Source organism: Megascapheus bottae, chromosome 17 (assembly GCF_031878675.1).
Source record: "Megascapheus bottae isolate mThoBot1 chromosome 17, mThoBot2.hap1, whole genome shotgun sequence".
In the NCBI taxonomy this organism is placed as follows: Eukaryota; Metazoa; Chordata; class Mammalia; order Rodentia; family Geomyidae; genus Megascapheus; species Megascapheus bottae.
In genome coordinates this window covers 51605598-51630742 of record NC_143525.1, presented here as the reverse complement: position 1 = coordinate 51630742, position 25145 = coordinate 51605598, and the positions used below count along the sequence as shown (strand labels likewise).

The 25145-nt window shown below is 47.8% G+C and overlaps 1 protein-coding gene across 1 annotated transcript in view; it reads right to left on the bottom strand.

The window, feature by feature from the left end:
- Nucleotides 1-25145, bottom strand: part of Tbcd (tubulin folding cofactor D) — a 148688-nt gene that overhangs the window by 60738 nt on the left and 62805 nt on the right. The window contains exon 14 of the mRNA XM_090351442.1: nucleotides 6122-6278. Within this exon, the coding sequence (XP_090207568.1) occupies nucleotides 6122-6278 (157 nt within the window). The remainder of the gene's footprint in view (nucleotides 1-6121; nucleotides 6279-25145) is intronic.

Below are 25145 nucleotides of genomic sequence, written 5' to 3'. Positions count from 1 at the left end.
TCTAACAGACGGGTATTCTCAGAAGGAAACGCGGTGGTTCGCCTTTGGGCGGCAAGGTCCATGAGAACTCCCTGCTGGATCAGCAAGCAGTATGAGTAGCAGCTCACAGTAATCCAGGCTTGGGTGCTAGGGCCCAGCATAGGGTTGTTCTTGTTTCAGGGAACATGGACTTGTGTGCCTCAGAAATGCAGTCCAGCAAAAGCAGTAATGGCCTCACACAGTTTAAACAAGTCAGCTTTTCCTTACCAAGCAACCATCTTAAAGCAGTTGCTATTTCATTCGTGTGTGTGTGTGTGTGTGTGTGTGTGTGTGTGTGTGTGTGTGTGTGTGTGTGTGTTCAGGGGGTGGGCCAGTCCTGGGGGTTGAAGTGAAGCCCTAGGCACTGCCCTTGGGTTTTTCTCAAGGCTAGCACTCTACCACTTGAGCCACAGCTACACTTCCAGCTTTTTTTCTGTGTATATGGTACCAAGGAATCAAACCCAGGGCTTCATGTATGCTAGGCAAGCACTCTACCACTAGGCCACACTCCCAGCTCCTCATTCCTATATTTTACTAAACATACTAAAACAAATGTAACAATGCTTGAAAAATATTGCTTTTAACTAACTGTAGTCTTCTAAGTTAAGTCACAGTGTGTAGGTGTCAATGAATAAAATAGGAGTTGGGGGCTTTCAAATTAGACTGAATTTTTTAAAACTACTTTCTTATTTTCAGAACAAAACTGGCTTATCTAGAAATACTAGTATGTTTCAAATGCAAACAGACTTCATGATACTGGTTAATATAGAAAAGAAAGCACCTTTCTAGCCCACTGCTCCCTTGGGTATCCACAACAGACAAACCACCTAGCCTTAGCATGAGTCACAACTCAGAAGCAACCTTTGAGCCAGCAGTAATTGCTGCTGCAGGTGTCTCCACCTGCTTGCTTTTACCAAGATTTCCCAACACTGAGATGTGGCTGTGTCAGACAGATCTTCCATCTTGTGGGACCAAGTCAGGAGGAAGCTACATGTCTCAACTTGCCCTTCTAGGTTAGGTACATTTCCACAGGTCCAATGAGAACAGAACTTACCCTAACCTATTTTTCTCATTTGTATGACATTATAGAGCACTCAAAAGCAAAATATACTGTTTATATCTAAGTAATAATAACTACCATTTTAGATTTGTGTTGAGGAAAGATGATACTGAAGTTTGAACTCAGGGCTCTGTAATTATCAGACAGATACTCTACTACCTCTGAGTCACACCCCAGTTCTAGCATTTTGCTGATTAATTAGAGATAAGAGCTTCTCAGATTTGTCTCCTCAAGCTGGCTTTGAACACCGATCCTCAGAGCTCAGCCTCCACAGTGGCTAGGATTATAACACTCTACTCCTTAAGCAACAGCACTGCTTCTGGCTTTTTCTGAGTAGTCTGTTGAAGGTAAGAACCTCATGGACTTTGGTCTCCTGAGTGGCTAGGACAAGCGTGAGCCACCAGCCCACAACTTGCTCTGGCTTTTTTTTTTTTTTTTTTTTTTTTTTTTTTTTGCCAGTCCTGGGCTTAAGCCAGAGCCTGAGCACCGTCCTTGGACTTTCTCAAGGCTGGAGCTCCACCACTTGAGCCACAGTGCCACTTCTGGCTTTTTTCGATATATGTGGTACCAAGGAATCAAACCCGGGTCTTCATGCGTGCTAGGCAAGCACCCTACCACTAGGCCACACTCCCGGCCTGCTCTGGTTATTTTTAAGACAAGGTCTCGACTTTTTCCCCAAGCAAGCCTAGATTTTGATTCTCCTGTATACATTTCCACTACAGCTGGCTAGGGTGGTAGCTAGATTTTGATTCTCCTGTATACATTTCCACTACAGCTGGCTAGGGTGGTAGCTAGTTTTTTTCTGTTGGACTGGATTTTATAAGCATTTCTCACCCTAGCAAGCCTGCCGTCCTCCCAACCTCAGCCTTTCAAGCAGCTAGGATTGATTATAAGCACCAGTCACTTGGCATGGTGGTTGAGACCCCATTTCAACGAATGAGAGCTGGACACAGTTACACTCACCTGCCTTCCCAGCTACATAAAAAGCATGAATAGCAGGTTTTGCCATCCAGACCAGCCAGGGCAAAAAGCAAGATCTTATTAGAAAAATAACTAAAACAGAAAGGGCCAGTGTGTAGCTCAAATAGTAGAGTGCCTAGCTAGCAAGTGCAAGGCCCTAAACTCAAAATCCTAGTACCTTAAAAATAAATACCTAAATAAGTAATACTGCTAATGTGCGTATTGATAACAGAATAGTTCATTACCTGTATTAATTTTTACAAGCTACCAATCATATTAAAAGATTACACTTATCCTTGTCTGAATTTCCCCAGCCCATAAACTGAAGCAAAGCTCACTCAAAGTAACAGTAAAACTGTCAAAGAGCTTTTGGGTCATCCCAATGCCAGTAGAGATGGCTGCTCTGCTCAGTGCGGAGCTAGACGGTTCCTGAAACCATTTCTCTCTCTGGAAGCTAGGCTATTTGAGAGGCTAAGCAAGAACAGGACATAGCTTTAAGCAACAGTTGCCATTTCCTGCATTTTCGGGACAATCTTGCCCTCAAGGTAGAGATCTCAGTGAGCCAATCCCAGCCCCTCACAGGCACCCACGCTGCCCAGCCGGTTTGGTCTGCTCAGGGGAGGCGAGCGTCGGGAGCTGCCCCTGGCACAGGCGGGCCTGGCCTGGCGCTCAGCTTACAGAAGAGTTTCAGGTGAAGAAATCACTGGAGGGTGACGGGCAGAGCTGGCAGCGGTGCAGAGTCCACTTTCTTTTCCTTACTGCAGACCTGCTCTTGATTATTAGTCAGAGGGAAGGATTTAGACAAATAAGCAACCATTCTATCGTATTTTCACTTCACATCTTGTTTCTGCACCACACCTGGCTTTTCAGGAACTCCATTCATTCATCGCTATGGTTTTTCCATCTCTACTGTCTGTGCACAAAGCTGGGAAAAGGAAGCCTTTCAAAAGTCATCAGTACAACTTCAAAAGTGATGAGAACATATCGATAAAGCTCCTTTGTCATATCCCTATAGTAGAAGGGGGCAATTCACAGAAGTAGTTAGTTAATCCAGCTACACACACACACAGCCAGGAAGAGTGACTCACTACCCCTATGTTGACTAGAAAGTGACAGAAGCTCCTCTGGTCACTGCCCCAGCTTTCTGTAAGACATGTTTACTTCACTTTGACCTCAACAGTCCATTTGTATAGGACCTACTGAGAAGTTTGTGAAAGTAAGTTATCAAGATTTTATCATGTGCCAGAATTAATGACCTTAAAAAGTGTCATTAAAACACAGCAGTCACTCACGAAGAGGCAAGGGAGCAGTGCTGAGGGCACACCCGACAGACCGATACTGGGCAGTGCAAAGCCCTGGGCCGGAAGGCAAGCATAGGCTCCTGCTCACTGGGGCACCTGACTCACTCTCCCCCACCCCCACTGAAGCCTGGAGTCAGATGAGCCAGGAAGGGCTGAGCACATGTTCCCTCAGAACCTGTGGAACCAGAAACCGGTACGGCTCCAAAGGGCATGGCTGCCTATGCAGGCTGGCATGAGCAGAAGGGCTAGGGGCCTTCCCAGCAGAAACTCCACAGCCGCCAGTGCTGGCTTAGGAAGGAGAACTCAAGAGCTGTGAAGAAGCCAGCAGCTCCAGGACCACACAGCTACAGCTATGGCTTCTGTGTGTGACATGCAGAGGTGAACTCTATAGCAATTCCTCAGGCTTGGGCAGTAAGTCGACAAACCCATCCCGCCCTCCCCCCCCCCCCCCGAACAAATTACTAATGTAAGATTCCACAGACTGAGGCTGGACACAGCCATACGCCAATTATTCCCTTACCATGAAAATCAGTTCGAAAAACTAAGTCATTCCCCAAGTCTCAGGTACCTACGCTAATCTGTCAGCACCCAGGCCACTTCCACGCCCACCTACCAAGTCCTAGAAGTCACCTCTCCAGACTGCACCCTCCACCAGAGGCCCCTACCCCTCCACAGGAGAGGCTTACTACCCCAGGCAGACTACGCCTAGCCCACACGCTGTGGTCACACGGAAAACACAACCTCTTGGCCAAGAACCTACACAGAGCCAACTCCAAGAGCTTGGCTTTCTCTTCCCCGCCTCCCCCGCCACACCAAGGGATAACCCCAGAGTAAAAGATACCAGGTCCCTCAGCAATTGTGGAAACGTTACAAAATCTGTATAGACATTTTAGAGTGTCAGTTCCGAAACCTTGAAATGTAATTAGGCTCTCCGGCAAGAATTCGTGCTCAAGACTTTTCATTGTGGCCCCGCTGTCCCCTTCACTCAGGGGGATGTCACTGGTTGGGGTGGTTGAGCTCAGCCTTATGATTCCATGTTACTGAGGAAAAAACAGGTAGGGCAAGAAGTACACGCCCCCTGGCCTGACTATATGCTCTGCCACACAAAGAAATCCATACTCACTCAAGCCCTCTGCATCTTTTCTTCAGCCTTGCCTCTCCCCACCACCTGGACCAGAGAAAGCACCCAGAGAGAGGGAAGGCATAGCTTCCTAGGAGATTCTACCTCCAGGCTGAGAGGAATCGACTATGACAGTCTTCACTTACAGAGGGCGGCAGTTGCCTGTCTGAGTCAAGGGTTCGCCAAGGTTTTCTGGCAGATCAGCACCAGGCCACATGCCTGACCCTAGATCTGGCTCTGGACCTGCCAACGACGACATGACCCTCGATACCTCAAAGAAGCCCGACTATGACAGCTCCTGACCACTGCACAGAGGCACTGCCATCAACAAACCAAGTTTCCCACTGAATGACAGCTGACATGACATAAGAGAAGTGTTTTTGCTTTTGCTCCCTAGTTATATATCAGCTTCCAACACTGGGGAAAAGAAAGCAGCAGAAATCCAGATGCCAGTGGCTTAATTCTGGAATCTTAGCTACTCAAGAGGCTGAGATCTGAGAACTGTAGTTCAGAGTGAGCAGACAAAAGACTCTGATCTCCAATTAACAAGAAAAAGGCCAAAAATGGAAGCATGCTCAAGTGATAGAGCACCAGCTATGAGTTGAAAAGGATGACAGTGTAAAAGCCCTGAATTCCAGTCCCAATGTGTACACACACACGCATGAACACATGCATGCACGCACCACATAGAGAAAAAGAAGTGGAAGCAGCAGAAAGGTCATTTCCCAAAGCCATATAAACAGCGAACAGCTCAGTATTCATGGCAGGAGAGCAACAGGCAGATTGCCATTCAAAGCCAGCCCTGGAAGTAATGTGCATGAGGCTCTGATCCCCAATTAACTACTGGAAAGCCAGAAATGGAGCTGTGGCTCAAAGTAGTAGAGCACTAGTCTTGAGCAAAAAAGCTCAGGAACCATACCCAAACCGAGTCCAAGACCCACAACCAACAACACCCACAAAAAGCTCAGGGACAGTGCCTATATCCAGAGTAGAAGCTCTGGAACTGACACACAAAGAAGTGGCTGTACTAAGGGTGTGGATGTTATGCAACTTTCCAAGCAAAAGAAGACTCACTCCTGAAAACCCAGCAGAACACTGGTACCAGCCTGTAAAGGAACCCTGGCAGAAGCCTTCAACCCAGCAGCCTCCGGGCCCTCCTCTACCTGGAGCCTTCGCCACTGATAGCCAGGGGTGTTGGACTTTGGACAAAGCAACCTGCTAGCTCCACTTCTTTCCCCAGGACACCTCCCTTCCTCCCTTCCTCAAAGGAGCTCCCCAGACACTGTTTGCATTTCATGTTGCTGGACCCAGGAGTGCTGTGAGTAAACCAAGCCACAAACATTAGAACGCCAGGTCATCAGCCACAGCAGATGATTGCTGCCTTTCAGAACTACTTAAGTGCAGGCAGGCTGCAGGTGCTGAGCTCACCACCACTTGCCCTCACGTACCCCCTGAAACGCTCAGAGGGTTCTGACCACCTCACCCAAGAACCTACCCACACAGCCCAAGACTCTTCCAGGACAACAACTTGCCCGAGAGCTACTCTGGGGCTGCTTTTTGTTACAGAGCAGAAAACAACCATTCTGTGCCACATTCTTGATGCAACAACATCAAGGGAAAACATACATGCCCACCACACACCACACGACCAACAGGTTTTACCTGGAAATAGCAGTTACGAAGGGTTTCAGCTCCTGCGGCTCATAAGCACGGGCAAAGGCCCAGCACACATAGCAGGCGGCATCCCTGACGTTGGCACCTACGCTGCAGGCACCCCACTTCTTGTCGTAGGTCAGAGCCTTCAGGATCACGGTGACCACTGGCAGAAAACAAAGAAAGTAAGCAGCTGGCAGAAGGCCACAGGGAAGAGCACAGAGAAAGTGTACGTGGTCATAACCTGGTTAGAAAACAAATATCTGGAGGGAAAACATTCACCAATTCAAATCAGGAGGAAAAGTATTTTAAAGGTTCCTCAAGAACCACATAAGATGGCTCATGCCTGACATCCTAGCTGCTCAGGAGGCTGAGATCTAAGGATCATGGTGCAAAGACAGCCTGGGAAGGAAAGTCTGTGATGCTCTTCTCTCCAGTTAACATGAAAAAAGGCTGAAGTGACCTATGGTTTAAGTAGTACAGTGCTACCTTGAGCAAAAAGAGACCAGGGACAGTTCCCAGGTCCTGAATTCAAGCCCCAAGACCAGCATCAAAACAAAACCACATGAAGAAATGATTCCTTCAAAAGGGCTTAGCAGTGCTGCAGTCACCAAGGCAGACAGCTGTGCTAAGAAGTTGAGACAGAGGAGCCTAATGGAACCCAGGGCGCGCACATTAAGTGGGGATACCTACAATTAGGCAGGAGGATCTGAAGTGCCAGGACATAGGCCAAGTCTTCTCCCCAAAGAAGGGAGAGGACACCATGATGCCTGGACGAGTCGGACAGGGGGTCCTGGGGCCTCCAGGACTGAGGACACAGACGCAGTGACTTGGACTTTAGCAGCCCTGTGTCAACTCAGGTGTCACCTGCACGTTTTATTATCCCTATCTCCACAGCTACAGTAGCTGAGGAAGGGGTACCTGGGGTTAGTCCTCCAGTCCCACTGGAGGCCTGCAACCCAGGACCTGCTGACACACTGCGACTGGAGCCATGCGGGGAGCCTGGAAGACATTCACTGGGAATGCGGGTGCATTTCAGAGCTTTACTCTATCTGTTCAGTTTATTGGGTCCATTTTGCTCAAGTGCTTGGGAAGGGTTTGCTTATCAATGCTTAACATTCTCACTACTCAAAAATAATAGGCAGACAGGTACTGGTGACTCACACCTGAAATCCTAGCTACCCAGAAGGCTGAGATCTGAGGATAGCAGTTCAAAGCCAGCCCCAGCATGAAAGTCTCTGCGATGCTTATCTCCAGTTAACCACCAGAAAACTGTAAGTCATGCTGTGATGCTTATCTCCAGTTAACCACCAGAAAACTGTAAGTCATGCTGTGGCTCAAGTGGTAGACCACTAGCCTTGAGCTGAACAGCTCAAGAGTTCAAGCTCCATAACCAACTAACTAACTAACTAAATAATATGCATTGCCAACTGCTAATTTTTTTTGATGGGGGGGGGTTCAGTCATGGGGCTTGAACTCTGGGCCTGGGCTCTGTCCCTGAGCTCTTCAGCTCAAGGCTATTGCCCTACCCCTTGAGCCACAGCACCACTTCTGGTTTTCTGGTTGTTAATTGGAGATAAGTCTCATGGACTTTAGTGCCCAGGCAGGCTTTGAACTGCAACCTTCAGGTCTTAGCCTCCTGAGTAGCTAGGATTACAGGAATGAGATACCACACCTGACTCCAACTACTAATTTTTAAAGCCTTTTACAGGTGATTATAATAGAAAATGTAACAGAAAAAAAAACTTTATATTGTGATTCAAGGACACAAGGACAGAGTATTGTTTTTGGGGGTGTGTTTTGTTTTTGGTCAGTCATAAGGGTGTGACCTAGTGGTGGAGTGCTTGCCTAGCATGCACAAAGCTGTGGGTATATTGGTACCCATGTACACAGACAAATGCTGGAAGTGATGCTTTGGCTCAAGTATTAGAGCACTAGCCTTGAGAACGCTCAAGGATGGTGCCCAGGCCCTGAGTTCAAACAAGGATTAGAAAAAAAAAATCCTGTCTTTCCTGAAAGACCCTGCTAAATCTCTATATCCAAAATAGACAACTACAGTGCCATAAAAACCACCAAATAGCTCACATGGATATCTATAAAATTATTAAAAAATAAAGGGCCAGGAGCTGGTGGCTCATGCCTGTAATCCTAGCTCTTCAGGAGGCTGAAATCTGAGGACCAAAGCCAGCCAGAGCAGGAAAGTCCCCATGAGACTCTTATCTTCAATTAACCACTCAAAAACCAGAAGTAGAACTGTGACTCAAGTGGCAGCTCACTCGTCTTCAGCACAAAGAGGTTTGGGACAGTGCCCAGGCTAAGTTCAAGCCCCACAACTGATAGGGGCGAAGGGGAGGGGAGGAGGGGGAGGAGGGGAAGGAGAGAGGGAGGGAGGGAGGGAGGGAGCACGCACAAAGGTAAGCCAGATACCACTGGCTCGGACCAGAAATTCTAGCTATTCAGGAGGCTGAGATCTGAAGAAGCAGTCTGAAGTCAGCCCAAGCTTAAAAATCAGCAAGACTCCATTTTCAATTAACCAGCAAAAAACTGGACTGGAGGTGTGGCTCATAATAGAGCACCAGCTGAACAATCGGGCCTTGAGTTCAATAATAATACATGCTGGTGGCTCACATCCGAAATCCTACCCACTTCAGAGGCTGAGACTGGAAGGGTGGTAGTTCCAGGCCAGACAAAGCAGAAAAGTTCACAAGACTATCTCAATAAAAGAATCTGGGCACGGTGGTGGGTACCGACATTAGGCTCTAGTGGGGAAACGTAAAATAGAAGGACTGGATCGTAATCCACTAATCCACGCACATAGTTGGGCTGGAAGCAAGATCCTGTTTAAAAAATAATCAGCACAACCAAGAAAGGGCTAGAGGTGTGGCCCACTGACAGGGGCTTGCCTGGCAAGAGCCGGTCCCTGAGGTTAAATTCTAATACCACCAAAACAAAAGGAAGAATACAAACGTACAACCATCTGCCCACGGAGGAGGTCATTCTGCTCCCCAGTACGCAGTCACCTCAGCAGAATCCTGTGAGCAATCAGCATGTGACCAGATGACCCCACAGGATAGGCACAGATCTCCAGGTCCACACCACAAAAGTCACAAGCACCACCTGAGGCTCCAGAGCGTTCTGCTGACACACACAGCGCCAGCAGTGCCCACAGCAAGTGGTTCCAGGGCAGTCTGCTCCATGGACTGCCCTCCCTGTCAGGTGTCAGCAGCAGACAACCGCCATGAAGCGTACACACACACACACACACACACACACACACACACACACACACACACACACACGGTCTGGGAAGGCTACCCAGAACAACTCCCACTCGGAGTCAGAACTGACAGAGAATCCAGACGACACCATTCAAAAGCCAGCAAGGTCGGTGATGGCCGTGGAGTACCCAGGCACCCCAAGGCAGGCAGGATGAGAGGGCTGCCTCCCCAGGAGGGTTCACGCCACGCACAACCTGCCCACCCAACAGCCCCAGCCTCGTGACCTGCCAGCAGTCAGACGAGCGGCACTCCAGTGTGGATGCGAAGGCAGCGGACACGCGTGCATGCAGCCGGCACACGCCACAGGGCGGGGAGTGTAACGTGAGCGGCAGAAGGCCCTAGGTTCACTCCTCAGTACAGTATACAAATTTCCTTCTGCCTTTTTGCTTTTAAGGATTTTTAAATAGCAACAAACAATAAATATGTTTTCAGATGGTCTTTTTAAATCCATTTGAAACTGCATAAAATGAACTTCATTTAAAAAAAAAAAAAAGCAAAACTTTGTAGCTACTGTGGTATCAGCTAAATCCACTTCCACAAGTACTAAGCACCCCAGGCAAGTGTAAGAGCACGCGCGCGAGTGTGTATGTGTGCATGCGTGCACAGTGAACAAGGGCCTGCACATCGGGCCTGGAGTTAGCAACGGGAAGAGGGGTCCCCATACTGCAGACACCAAGGTCACCCAGCCCAGTCCTGGCTTCACTCTAACTGCGAAGGCCTCGGTTTAGATCAATCAGTCTAGCAAGCCTCGTTTCCTGAACCCCGCAGTAAGATACAACAACAAAACAGTATGCCCTATCTGGGACATACTGTAGCCCCTAAATATCCAAGACAACAGGCTGACTCTTGCGAACGGCCACTCTGTTCTCTGGGGCCTGGTACAGTACTGCCACGATCTGCCTCTTCAGAGCCCTGCAAGTCCTACCAGAGCCCACTAGCCTCCACGTGTCTCTCTCTGCCCTGGATCCTAGACTGCCACCCCACCCTCAACAGGGTCTCTCCCCACCTCAGGCTGGGGCTGGCAACACCAGGCAGATTCCACAGAGCTGCACTGAGCCACACAGAGCCATTCCTTCTGAACAAGGAGTTTGCAAGCAGGTCCACAGAGCCTGTGGGAAACACAAGCCTAACACAGGGGCCCCACTGTGCTTCTGTAGATTATACACGCGCACAACTATCTCAACTTGAACTACACAAAACCTGTAACACTTAAATGTCCTCAGCTGTTCTACCCAAAACAAGCCTAGAATTGTTCTCAGTTTGCCGGTGTGGCTCACAGAGCTGCCCACTCAGGGCCAAACGGTGTCAAGATAATTGGCTGTGGCCCCTGTGGGAGGAGGGTGAGTGTGGTATTGCTGCTGGCCAGACTCCCTAGAGCTCCTGTGGGTATAGTGGCCCAGATGCTCTGGGCAAGGCCAGCCAGCTAGCCCGTGGCCTCGGGGAAATCCAGATGCTCTCTCCAAGTGTCAATTTATCACTCCACAGGACAAAATCAATTTCTGTGCAGATAACTGTGTGTGCTGTGTCAGCACTCCAGATGCCCCCTTCGCGCCTCCTCTGCAACCAGATCCATACTACAGAAGACAGCTTTGCTGGGAGGATGTGGTCTTGTACCTCAGCATACCAAAGAGCTGCAGAACTTGAACCCAGCTGGTAAGCCACTTTCTGTACCCGTGTTGAAGAAAGATGGTTTTGAAAAATAAGCCTCTAAATGCCTTGCAACTAACTGGCCACAACTCAAGATGACAGGTCTTCCTCTACCGACAGCATCATCCCCACACAAAGACCTCTCAGGCGTGACCTGTCCATTGCAGAGAGAACTGACAGTATCCCGACAGTTCAGGCACGACCTGCTCACTCCAAGGAGAGCCGACCGCCTAGGAGATGGCCACGCAGGTCCCACCACTTGGCCAATGTCTACATCTCAAGGAAGGTCAGTACGTCAGGGCCACAGGAGCCCATGTACACCTTACCTGTTCTGCAGGGCTCTGAGAGTAGCTGCTTGGCCTTCCAGTGTCACCAAGGTACTACTTATTTCCCGCATCCTCCCATGTCTTTCCTTAAAGCTAAGATAGGGACGTACTGCATTCAGCCTGCTGGGCTCCACAGCAGAAATCCAGCCAGCTCTCTTCTACCCAGCCCATAGCATGGTCTTCAGAGACTATAACCCACCATTCTTCTGCTGAAAAACCCAAAAAGCCTTCACAACCCAGAGTAAACATCAGGGACTGATGTGCAATGAAGATGAGCACATGACTGCAAGCAACATTCAAAATCTCATTGCCGCCGGGAGTGTGGCCTAGTGGTAGAGTGCTTGCCTAGCATGCACGAAGACCCGAGTTCGATTCCTCGGTACCACACACAGAAAAAAGCCAGAAGTGGTGCTGAGGCTCAAGTGGTAGAGCTCTAGCCTTGAGAAAATCCAAGAACAGTGCTCAGGCCCAAGCTTAAGCCCAGGAATGGCAAAAAAAAAATAACCTCATTGCCTAATAGTGACCAAGTGAGGGTGAACACTCCACCCATAGGTCTCTGAAAATAAAAGATTTGTACAGCTCAAGAGAAAGAACAAAATGGACGATCCTGTACCAAGAAACAGGGAAACCAGGCTGCTGCCTATGATTCATCTCAAGCAAAGAGAACTACAACCTGACAGGAGAAGACAGGTTGGGCCTGTTTCTACTACTCCTGAGAGGGGCCTTTAGTGGACCTGACCTCCTGGTCCATATCTAGGAACCCAGGAGACACTGGGCACTCACAAAGCTACAGGGGTGAGGAGGGCCTGGAAAGTCTTTGTCATAGCCAGAGAAAATTCAGAAACAAATCTTTCCAGACGCAACAGGTTCAAATAAGGAAACTGTTCAATAGCTTTGAACAAAAACCTTTCTCATGGTTCCAATTACATGCTGCAAGTGCATGTCAAATATATATATCATACCCCAGAGGGCTTCCTTTTGGCAACCAGAGTCCAGTAGTGTAATTTAAATACACTTCTCTCTAGACAGCATGTCGTTTGTTAAATGCCAACTGCCTAAGGAAAAGGCAACCTCCAGGTGAGAGGAGCAACTTAACCCCCAGAGCCCCACATTCCCCTACAGAGCCTGTGGAGCCTGTAAGCCTAGGAAACAAAAGGGGTCCCAGCACTCTCTGCAGAGGTAGAAACATTCCACCCATAAAAACCACCATGCAGTTATGTCTCCTAATAACCACTGAGCTGTACTCATTTAAAACAGGTCATCACACTGGGCATTCATGGATGTATGGGTTCTTGAAGCATAACTGGTGCACACCTCAGGCCTTGCTTGACTTTCCCAATTCAAACAGGATAAGGAATGTGCAGAGCTAATGAGATGAGTGGCATGGGGAAACAGAATGATACGGTCCAAAGCTAAGAGCACAGAAAAATGTAGACTCCTGAGAAAGAAAGAAAGAAAGAAAGAAAGAAAGAAAGAAAGAAAGAAAGAAAGAAAGAAAGAAAGAAAGAAAGAAAGAAAGAAAGAAAGAAAGAAAAGCGCCTCAGCCATGGGGCCAGGAGTTTGGCCTAGTGGTAGCGCTTGCCCAGCACACAAGAAGACCTGGGTTTGATTCCTTGGTACCATGTACATAGAAAAAAAAGCTGGAATCGAGTCATTTGAACGTTTGGATATGAGAGGTCCAGCCGTACCCTACCATGACCTTAGTTTGAAATGCAGCAAAAGAGAAGAAAATGTTGGTTAAAGGCCCAGCCCTGGGACCAAAGACCTGCAGCTAGGTTATTTAAATGGATGTACCTTTATGTATGTTGTAGTTTTCTTGAGTCTTCCATAAACAAGCTCTTAAGTGGCAAGACTATATTACAGAAGAAAAGAAAATGTATGTCTCCCCGCTGCTCAGCCCTTGGAACATGTGACTTGTCAGTGAAAGGAAAGATGAGCCTCTTATTATTTTACTTTATTTTGACACAAATTGTAGATTTTAGCAGCCCTGGCCCAAAGGAATTTGATTACTTTGTTTTAAACAGTATAAATGAGACACTATAATTACAAAATACATCCTTACCAATTTTAGTTGTTTTTTTTTAAATTTTTATTTCATTGGATAAGTTTTTCAAGTGGTAAATTGTATGTGAATATTACAAATGGCAGTTCTTTTAGTAGTTTCTTAGTCTCTCTTACAGCCCATAGGGATAGTACTGTACATCAATACCTTTCGGAAATTTTTATATGCAATGAAAATAAAAGCATGCTAAAAAAAAATTTTAAAAAAAAAAAAAAAAGCTGGACGTGGTGCCGTGGCTCAAGTGGTAGAGCTTTGGCCTTGAGAAAACCCAAGGATAGTGCTCAGGCCCTGAATTCAAGCCCAGGTCTGGCAAAAAATAAAAATAAAAAATAAAAAAAAAAGCCTCAGCCAAGGAGGATGGCCACAGGCAGGCACTGGCCATGATCTAACTACATGGGGCAGCGTCTCCCTGGCTGCACCTGAGCACCACCTACCAAGATAGAGCTCGTTCAGGACCTGAGCCCCAGAGCACCAACTTCCAGAGGCAGGTGTGGCTATAAGACCTGCCTCTCATACCAACAGCCACTATAACCTTCAAGAATGTAGCCCAACTTGCTCAGGAAAAAATGCCCACATTCAATTTTCTGGAGGCAAGAGAAAATGGCAGAAAATAGGGCTCCTCAATCTTCTGGGCTATCAGTTCCCATGGGAACATGGGTCCCAGAGACCCTTGCTGGGCTACAAGAGCAGCAGCCAGCCCTGTAGCACGACACCTAGGGTCACTCAGAAGGAAGCGTACACCAGTGGCCTCCCCCTACTCGGGGAGGGCCAGGAACCCACCTTCCAAGAGTATACCTTGGCATGCTTGGTGCTGCTGCTACACACCCTCAGGTGCCACATGGTCACCTGCCCCAGGCAGTGTACGGTCCTATGCACCAATCCCTCACCTCATTCTAAGGCCTGAGAAACACACCATCCAGCCACCACACAGCTACTAAGAACCACAGCCCATCTGGCAAGGCTTAGGGAAGTCTTCTCCCAGCCTAGTGGGGATCACATGAGATGCTCCCACAGGCAGGACACGCTACCGCCAGCTGGACACTGCCTTTACTATGGCATACATTAGCCAAAGAAAAGATCTTTCCCCAGAGAAATGCAGTTACAGGAGAAGACACTGCAATAGGTAAAGTCTCGAGGAGGGACCTTCAGACCACGAAGACAAAAAGTGTCCATAGCCTGCCTCAGACTACATTTCACCCTGGCACTGAGGATAGCACCTGCCACACCGCATCTGATGTACTGGGCCATAGAATCAAACCAAGCCACTCACTGACCCTTAGATGGTGCAGCAAGTCCTCCAGTGTTTCCCGATGGGAAACTTAATGGTGAGGTATCCAAGTCGACTTCCATCCTAGACAGCTGGAGATCCAGAGGAAATCAGAAGCTTGGGCACCACGTACTAACTTTTCTGATAGACTGGTCACAGACAGAGCATGGTACTGAGGGAACATGCAAGTCTTATGATGACACACTATATGACAGCCTCTACTTAAAGGTGGTTTAAGCAAAAGCTCTAACTGGGATCGCTGGCCCACGTACACACACATCCATGTAAACCTGGAAATCTCTGCCAGCTACAGACTACCTCCTGACTTGGATGCTGTGGTTCTATGTGACATACAAGAGACCTCTACACTGCTCTGCAACATCTTGTGACTCTATTATTTCAAAATGAAAAAAAAAGAATAAGTAATAAAATAAACTTGTGATTTGAAAATGAAGTATCCTCTCAGAAGGGCTCTTGGGCTTACAGGCTTGGTCCCTAGCTGCTGGAAAAATTGAGAGGCAGTTGGATCCCTAGGCTTCTGACCTAATCGATTGGTTCATCCATAGATGAATTCATACAAAAGACTATACAGAAGTTGCAGATCACTGGGGACGTGGTTAGAGGTACATCTTGTAACTCCGCTTCTGAGCCACCATGAGATGAGTAGTTCTGTTTTCCTAAGCCTATTCCACCACCATGATGCTCTGACTCACCACAAGGCTAAGCAATAAACTCAGCCAAATATCGACTGAAACCATCAGCCAAACCAATTCTTCCTGAAGTTGTTCTCTCCAGTATGCTGTCCACGATGAGCTTTGCCACGGACCCCCATCCACACAGCCCCACCCTCACAGACCCCAATCCACCCATCCTCGATGGAGCCTGCATACAATCCCACAGACCCGATCCTGCACTGTCCCTCATAACATGCACACAGCCCTCTGGACTCCATTTTGTGTTGTCTCTGAGAGGCTGGCATAGAAAGGTTCCAAGCAAAGTCAGTATGGCCTCTCAGGAGAGCAAACTTCAGGCTCCTGAAGGGGAGGCGAAAGCAAGAAGCAAGTGCTTCTCACAAGGGCCTAGAGCACGTGAGTGCCAGCCAAAGAAGCCCACTGGGATGTTGACGGACATCCTTCCCAGTATCCTGCAGTGACCAGGAGGCCCTGAAAACCAAAAAAGGCCCACTCAGCATCTTCACTATCATCAAGAATCATCATCTGCTGGTTCCCAAAGCCTCCAGCCAGGCCAGCCCTGCCAACGTTCAGATATAGGGCTAAACCACTTCTTTCCCAGAACCCTAGTTGTTCTTTGCCCTCAGGATCATTGAACAACCATCACTGTTAAGGAGATACATGTGTATAGCTTTCTTCATCTTTGCCATACATTCTCCTTGCTCTCACACACTAGCAGCCATTACAGGAGCAAGAGCCTGTCAGTTCCTGTTCACTGCCAGTGCCACAGGCTACCAAAGGGGAAGAATGTGAACACAGCAAAACCAGGGGCAGGGGCAAGGGTGTGCTCCTCAGCTCACGTCGTGCCGCTGGCACAGAAACACTCACAACTAATGACAGAGTGACAAGAACAACAGCTTGAAAGAAGCAAAAACAGCGTCTAGGCAGATGAAAGGCTTGACCAGGAAGTCCAGACCAGCTCCACACTGGCTTATGGCCAGGATCCCGAGCCCCCAGGGCCCCAGACAGTGTCCTTGCCCAGTCTCTGGAGGATGTTTCACAGCCAGGAGGACCCCAGAAGCCATGGCACTCAACGGCCCCAGTCAGAAGTCTCAATATACAGGATACATCAGATCCAGGAAGGGGCGAATGACCCCTCCGGTGAGGACACAGTCTCAGGGTGGTGTTAATGACAAGCCTGATACCTGTCTTTAAGAAGCTGGAGAAGTTAGTTCTCTGTGTCCATGCATCTTGGGTTCACTTGTGGTCGTGGACAGGGAGCCTCCTGGGGGGTCTGGCACAGCTCCTGGTAGGCCTCAGACTCTCTCCACATCACACCTTCCTGGAGTTCAGCCTTGGCCACCAGTTCTGAACTCCTATCCTTGTACATGGTTTACACTTGGACTCTAGACCATGCTCACAGCACTCACAGCTCCTACCTCCTACACAGCAGCCTTTGCGCGACTCAGAGCAGCACTCTCTCTGAGACCATAGAGGGGCAGCTCTCCAAAATGCTTACATGTTACAGTCTTGGTCCCCATATGGCAAATCCGACCACTGACTGACTCAAACAATGTAGTAATTAACCAAATAATTAATCCAGTATTCACTGTAGTTCAAGGTCTTTGTTTCATTTTTGCTTTTATGGAAGGAAGTCTTGCTGTGTAGCCCACATTGGCCTCAAATTCACAATCCATTAGCCTTAGACTCCTGAGGACCACAGACATGTACTACCACTCCCCACTGGTTTCATAATTTAAACCATTTATTGGAAGGTAGAGGAAAGGGTAGGAAGTAGAACCTAGCTGGCGTACACAGGCCACTTGGGCATGCCCTGGGGGACTGTATCTCATCTGGCTACACACATCCACCTCTTGGCCACAATGGTTTAGTCACATCCTCCAAAACATGTTCCCACCGCTATGAAGTCCAAGGTAATGGGTCTCACTGACCCTGAACTGAAACATGTTCCCACTGCTATGAAGTCCAAGGTAATGGGTCTCACTGACCCTGAGCTGAAACATGTTCCCACCGCTATGAAGTCCAAGGTAATGGGTCTCACTGACCCTGAACTGAAACATGTTCCCACCGCTATGAAGTCCAAGGTAATGGGTCTCACTGACCCTGAGCTGAAACATGTTCCCACCGCTATGAAGTCCAAGGTAATGGGTCTCACTGACCCTGAACTGAAACATGTTCCCACCGCTATGAAGTCCAAGGTAATGGGTCTCACTGACCCTGAACTGAAACATGTTCCCACCGCTATGAAGTCCAAGGTAATGGGTCTCACTGGCCCTGAACTGAAACATGTTCCCACCGCTATGAAGTCCAAGGTAATGGGTCTCACTGGCCCTGAACTGAAACATGTTCCCACCGCTATGAAGTCCAAGGTAATGGGTCTCACTGACCCTGAACTGAAACATGTTCCCACCGCTATGAAGTCCAAGGTAATGGGTCTCACTGACCCTGAGCTGAAACATGTTCCCACCGCTATGAAGTCCAAGGTAATGGGTCTCACTGACCCTGAACTGAAACATGTTCCCACCGCTATGAAGTCCAAGGTAATGGGTCTCACTGACCCTGAACTGAAACGGCAGAAGCCAGAAGCCAGGATACATCTTCCCTCTTAGTGGCTTATGTCAGGTATTTTGTCATGGCAACAAAAGGCTTCCAACACAGGGATATAACACTAAAGACGCCATCATCATAGATGATTTCCAAACCAATAAACCACCAATTCCAGACCAATCATTTTCCAACCCAACTTTCATGCTTTACCTGTTAAAGGTATTGCTCTTTGGTCTGAGGATATGCCGACTCCATTTTTCAAGACTTGTTTTAGGCCTATGAATGTGCAATTTTTAAAAACTCCTTTGTGTCTAAGAAAACATACTCTCCAGCTGCTACCTTCAGGGTTCCATATAAATCCATGGAATCAAACCTGTATTTCTATTGTTCAAATATAAAACATATAATATATATCTAAATTATATATATTTGGACATTACATTATATGTATACATACACATTATATACAATATTATACCTGTACGTATGTATGTATCCAGTATTTCGTTTCCTAAATTAGTTTATCAGAAATAGCAAGAGGTATTTCAGCTCCCAGAGGAGCACCAGGTCTGTCCAGTTATCTCTGTAGCCCTATTAACTTCTGGTTTTTATAGTCTCTGGCACCTGCATCAGTCAGTCAGGGGAGCCACCAGCACCACATATACTCTGTATGGATCAGAGCTGACAAGGTCATGGCTGAGTGACCAGTCCACACACAAGAAGGTGAAGGCACTGTGGCAACCAGACAGGATCCCCACCCCCCACAAGTTCCTCAGCAGCTGCTGATTCACTCTCACCCCTAATTTTGTTCAAACCTCTTTCTGGAACTGGGCAGGGACGTCCCCACAGGGCTACGCCAACAAGAAGCCAAGTGCCCTAGGCACTGGTGAGCAGTTGGCACATCCTGTGAAAGGATGTTCTGCATCACAGTGCAGAGAGGAAGGGGCTTAAAGCATTAACCCTGAACCTGCTACTCCTTTCTGTGCTCCGGAGTTACCACGAAGGCTCATAACCGATCCAAATGCACAGAGCAATGCCCCAACACGGCATGCATTCAATCACACATGATTCTGATTATCAAAACCGGACATAAACACGAGGTAACAGAACTACTCTGAAAGACATAAAGGAAGATCGTAAACCGCAACACAGAAAGGAAGAGAGAATAGGCCGGGAGTTTGGTCTAGCAGTAGAGTGCTTGTCTCGCATGCACAAAGACGGGGGTTCAACTCCTTGGTACCACACAAATAGAAAAAAAGAATAGCCGGAAGTGGTGCTGTGGTTCAAGTGCTAGAGCTCTAGCTTTGAGAAAGCCCAAGGACAGTGCTCAGGCCCAAGTTCAAGGCCCAGGACTAGCAAAAAAATAGACTAAAATTAGTACCTGGAAGCATAAAACTAAAAGAACTGTGCTACACTGGATGGAAGCTGACAGGCTCAGGACACAGCCAAGGAGAAAGAATGGCCTTGAAGAGCAAGCTGGGTAAAGATCAAGTGAGTGGCAGGCAGAGAAGAAGCTGCACTCAGGCGTTGAGAGAAGGACCCTGAGCCACCACTAAACCCTTGGACTCCTTTTCCCACCTGACACAGTCCATTCATGGCTATTCTTATCAGGTTTCTCATCACTGGCGTTACGTGTAACATGAGGGGAAAAACAAAAAATCGGAATGCTAATGTTTCCTTTGTCCATATTCAACTTCTACCTGTGGCTGAGGGCACAGCAAGTTCACAACTGGGGTGCTTCTGGAGGACACTCTTAAGCAGGACAAAGGGCCTGCTGCCGAGTCCACATTGCTCTTCAGGACAAGAGGCAGGCAGGGAAAACAGTGGGAATGCTCAAAACGGCTAAATTGAGTTTCCTAAACAAGGTTTCCCTGCAGATAACAGAATAGAAGTGCCAGGCAGCAGAGGGAGGGATGGGAAGAACTGGCCTATCCACACAAACAGAAACAAAAAGCAGCCTTTCACTTGCTGTCAGCCTGAAGTTTCAAACTACTACCCTGCAGGGAACTGCCAGAAAAGCATGTGCCTTGCAAAAGCTGCCCACAGGCCAGGCTCTGACTCTAGCCAGGTTTTCCACCAGGACAGAGCACTACCCACCACCAGACAGACTGGGAGAGACCTTAGTGGAGAAAAGAATATCCACAAAATACATTAGCTCCAGAGTCACACGAACTCAAATAGGTCATCATTTGAATGAACTGAGTAAATACATAGATACATACTTACTTACTTACTTCAGTAATGGCCTTACAAAGGAAGTCCTACATTCACCCATCACAGAAAAATAAATGCCCAACAATAAAAAACTTTTCCCAAATTTTCTCACACTTTGGTCTTATCTTATTAGAACTGCCAAGCTAACTTCACTTTTATTTTTATGAATTACTAAACTAGTTGACAAAACAAAATATGAAAACCCACTAGTTAGTTTAGAACGAGAAACCAAGCACATCCCCAAGGAGGACAGCTGGGTAGTGCAAAGGATTTCATTTAGCAAGTAAGGACCCCGAGGGCTGAGGGTCAAGACACAGGCCTCACTGGCTCAGGGACGAACAACCCTGGTGGACAGTCAGCTGGCTCCTGCACAAGTTCTAAGGCAGTGAGTGCAGATTGGGAGGGAAGTGGCCTATCTCTGCCTTGGCCAGCAGCCCACTGGGCCTGCAGAGGCTCTGGGCAGGTGTGTCTGCGGAACAGCAGGACTTGCCCCCGGGCGGCTGCTCCAGGCCTGCCTGGTAGCTGTGAGCAAAGCAAGAGTAGCACCTGGGGCCAGATCCAAGTCTAGGAAAGTCTACAGACCACGGAGAAGAGCTGTCCTCAGTTCAGACAAGGTTCTAGCAACACAGATTTGTGGCCTCCGGCAAGCCCAGCCTCAATACCAGGATTCAGCAGAAAGGAGTGAAATCAGGCAGGGAAGTGGGGTCACAGAAGCTCCTAAGAGAAAATATAACCAAGAGGGAAAGATACAAGGGAAGACAGAAGCTCAGGGTCATCACCCTCTGGACCCACCAAGAATGTTACGGGGAAACTCAAGGAAATAACGCATTATCCTTAGTCTCCCACTACAACAATTTCAATGGAAGTAAATTAAGAGCCCAGAGCCCTCCAGCAGCATTTTCAACAGGGACAGTGGGTGGGCTCAGAGCAGCACTGCCAGGCTAGACATAGAACTCTAGTCTGGGTCAGATCCTCGGGCCGTGTGTGTGTGTGTGTGTGTGTGTGTGTGTGTGTGTGTGTGTGTGTGTGTGTAAAATACTGGAGTTTGTACTCATGGTCTTGCACTTGCTGGGCAGGCCCTCTACCACTCAACCACTATATAAACACTTTTTGTATGGTTTGGTTTGTTGTTTTTTTAAAATAGGGTGTCACTTTCGCTTTATGCTCAGGCTGGCTTGGACTAAAATTCTTCTATTAGTACAATCCTTCCATTTTGGGATGATAAGACACACACCACCATGACCAGCCATTAGTTGAGATGAAGTGTCTTTATTTGAAGAGGTTGCTAGGTAAACTGACTGATCAGACATGAAGGAAAAGCATCCCCTGGCCTCTCACAGATGGATGGCCACACGATGGCCCTAAAGTACGGACACAAAAGACGAGGCACATAGCACAGGTAAATGGATGCTCCTGCTGAAAGGACAGGGAGATGGGCAGCAAGTCAGGATGTGGAAGAGTACCTGCGCCAAGTCTGGCCACGCTGCTCACCCTCTGCTCCCTCTAGCATGGGGAGGACAATCTGGCCAGGGAGAAATGTCCCACCACAGCTGAAGAGGCTGACACCATCACGCACACCGAGCAGCACCCTGTCAAACACCAGTAAGATACTGCCAGACAAAGAATGGCCACTGCTTTAGACACTCCTCCAGTCAGACCTTACAGGCCTCACTGCATCACATGAAGCAACTGTCCCGCCTCCAGACTAGGTTTCTGACCCAGGTTACTTCTCAGACATGTTCTGAGACCAGGGGGACTAATGCGGATGGCACTCAGAAAAGAGCCTCTGACCAAAAGAGGTTCCGTGAACCTCCCATCTCTCCTCCTAAGTTACCTTGACCTTTCTTGTCAGAAACCTCATTACAAGACTTCTAGGTAATAGAGAAGACTAAATGTGGAACTTCACACTTAAAAACAACAGAAAAGGACTTGCCTTCATATGGCATAGGTTGCAGGGTAAAGAACAGGGAAGAATCCCCAGGAATGATTAGGAAGGTTCAAGTATATGATAAGTACATGTACATGCCCCAAACCCAAGGAAGCCCCGACGCCCTGACACAAAACAGTCTCCAAAAGGCCCAAGAACTCTGGGGATCTACAAAGGAGAACTACAAAGAAACCCCCTCGGGAGACAGAGTTGACTCCCTAGAAGTAGTCCCACATAAGGCCAGAAGGCAAGGCAGCGCACAGTGGAAACAGAGAAATGCCATAGCAGTGTACAAGTTCAACACCCACCCTCCCTGCCCCTGCCAAAAACTAGCACTGTCTACGGGAGACAAGAATGGGGTATCAAAAGAGGACCACTCAGAACTCTGGGAAATGAGAGATGCTGACTATGAAAAGGAGCCAGTTGATAGAAGTGTCTGAACACAAAGCTAAGGAAACTGAGAATACAAAGGAGAAAGGACGGTGCATGCAGACAAGAACCATTACACCTAGAGAACCAAGGATCCCCACTCATGTAAGACCCTAAAATGGATGAGATAAATCCATGCTGGAATCCATCAGCCTGTGACTGATGAATCTGAACTGGGAAAGTCGTTTATGTACTCATATGTCACTGAGGAGGCGCTGCAGCCAACAGCAAAGAATGTGCTTGCTTATTATGTGTCTAGGGTGTATGATGTCCACACTGATGTAAAGTGCAGAAAATATGTGGGAGGGAGAGAGGAGGGGTGGGAGAGAAACAGGGACGCTACATGAAACAAAGGGGTCCAAACCTCACTTAACGTAAAAGGAGTCAAGAGAAAGAAGTAGAGTGTGGGGATGGGAGGTGAGAACTGGAGGCTGATTAATGTTACTTGGAACCAATGTGGTAAATACCAAATCCTCAGCTAAGGAAAGGTCATAAGGTGTTTTGTGAACAATAGGATTGGAACACAGATACCTTGCACTCTCCCACTAGCTTCCTTTGAACCTGGCTAGCTGTGGCTGCTCAGCAAAGCACAACCAAACTGGCCTGTCCGTTCAGAGACTAGAACCTTTCACTTTGCTCTCCAGGAGTTTAGAGCTGTCCTAAATCCCCCTTCTTGGGTGTCCTCTGATATAAGCCACACTGAGCAGTGGCAGGGTGGAGGGGGGGGTGATTTTGTGCCTTTGGGTGGCCTTAGCCACACCCAACGGGGAGAGAAGCAGGACATGTGGAGCTCTACCACAACTGCTGACCCCAAGACCACAAGGGACCATCAGACAAACAGTAGGTGTCTCAAGTCACTGAGCCAAAGGTAGTTTGTTACCAGCAAGGGATAAGAAGTTCTTATCAAAAGACTATGGAACTATTTTTTACTTTTTAAATTATAAAGAAGTCTGACTGGAACAAAAGTTAACTAAAAAAAAAATTAAGAATTAAATATAAAGGTAAAGCCAAGTTAAAATCTAAAGTCTTAAATGAAGAAAGGGAGAAGAGAAAAAAAATGGTCTATACTTGCCATAAGGAGAGGGTCCTTGTGCCTTGGTGCCCCAGACTCTGCCAGAAGCTCTGATAGCACCATGCCATCTCCTTTTCCTTGTCCCCAAACTGACACTACACAGCAGCCTTTACTGTAGTCAGGTAAGGGCCTCAGATTAAATAAGCAAGCAGTTTGAGGGAGAGGATAAAATGACCCCCAAATAATGTATCTGAAGTATATTTTAAAGAGGGTGTATAATGGTGTACAGCGTAACTATTTTGACAGCATGTGTGCACCCCAGCTTCACAGCCAATGCAGGCCCCAGCATGCAGTAGCAGACTCCTGTGACAGGCGTGAGGCTGGCTTCCACCCTGCCAGCTCAGCTCCCAAGGGGACTTCAACAAAGAATCTTGGGAGCAAGGGTAAGAATGAAAGGCACACAGGTGGAAAAATGTCTGACTGCCCTCACCACGAGGACACCAGAAGGGGTGCTGCCAAGAGTGGAGGGGAAGAAACTCACTTCAGAACACATCTGCCTACCTGCCCCAGTGTATGCTCACTAGAGTCTATTCTTTATCAACCACTCACTGTGTGGGGGACCCTCAGCATGGGAATGTGACCCTTGAACCCCTTCCTGTCTGGACAGCACCAATGTGGCCCCCACACAGCCACCGTGCTGACACCTTGCTGACAAGGCCCCGTCTCAGTGAGGCTGCACGGAGCTCAGGGGGTGCAAACACATGAATCGTAGCTGCGGGCGGAGGAATATCAGGTGCATCTCTACGCCCCGAGGGCTCAACTCCTACACTTAAATCCCTCCCACTGGAACAGCCGGCTCCAGTTTCACCCAGCCAGCAAGCCGGCGTGAGAACACATCCTGCTGCTCCTCAGCCCTCCACACCAAGCTCCAGACGCTGCACCCAGAACTAGCCACCTCTGGTAAGTGCTTACAATTTCTTCTTAGATCTGAGTTTGTTCCACAACTACTCTGGTGATATTTTAAAACATCTAGCTGGATGAATGCTTGCTGTTGTGTCTGTTCTGCCTTGCTCGGTGTGCTGGGGCTGCTCAGGACCGAGCAGGTGCACTGTAGGGATAGAGACATGATAACAAAACTCCTAGTGGAGCTAGCTGATGCTTAGCATCTAAGAATACGAATAAGCCTATGTGGAAAGTGAGTCCTTCTTTCTGCCATAAAATTCATACAAAGTAAATCAAAATATAAACTTACATTATTGCTTCAATGTTCCCTGCTGGCTTCATTTCTAATCTAATTTTTTCGATGTCTGAAGTTTAAGTTCAATTTTGACATAATCTTTCTTCCTTTTATGTTAGTCAGGGTAATGTATAGAGGGGATATAGTTACATTCACCAGGCAGTTGGTGCATTACTTCTCACACATTGATACCCCTTCTTATGTTTTTGTCCCTATTTCCCTCCCCACCCCAATTTTGACATAATCTTTCAAAAGCAAAACTAATCAACAAGGTTCTTCTTTGGTTCCTTATATGAAAGTAATTACTGACCTGACTACTGGCAAAGCCTGACCCAGTCAGATTTCACTTAAGTATTCACTTAAGAATTGTCTGCATTTGTTTTGTGGGTGTCCAT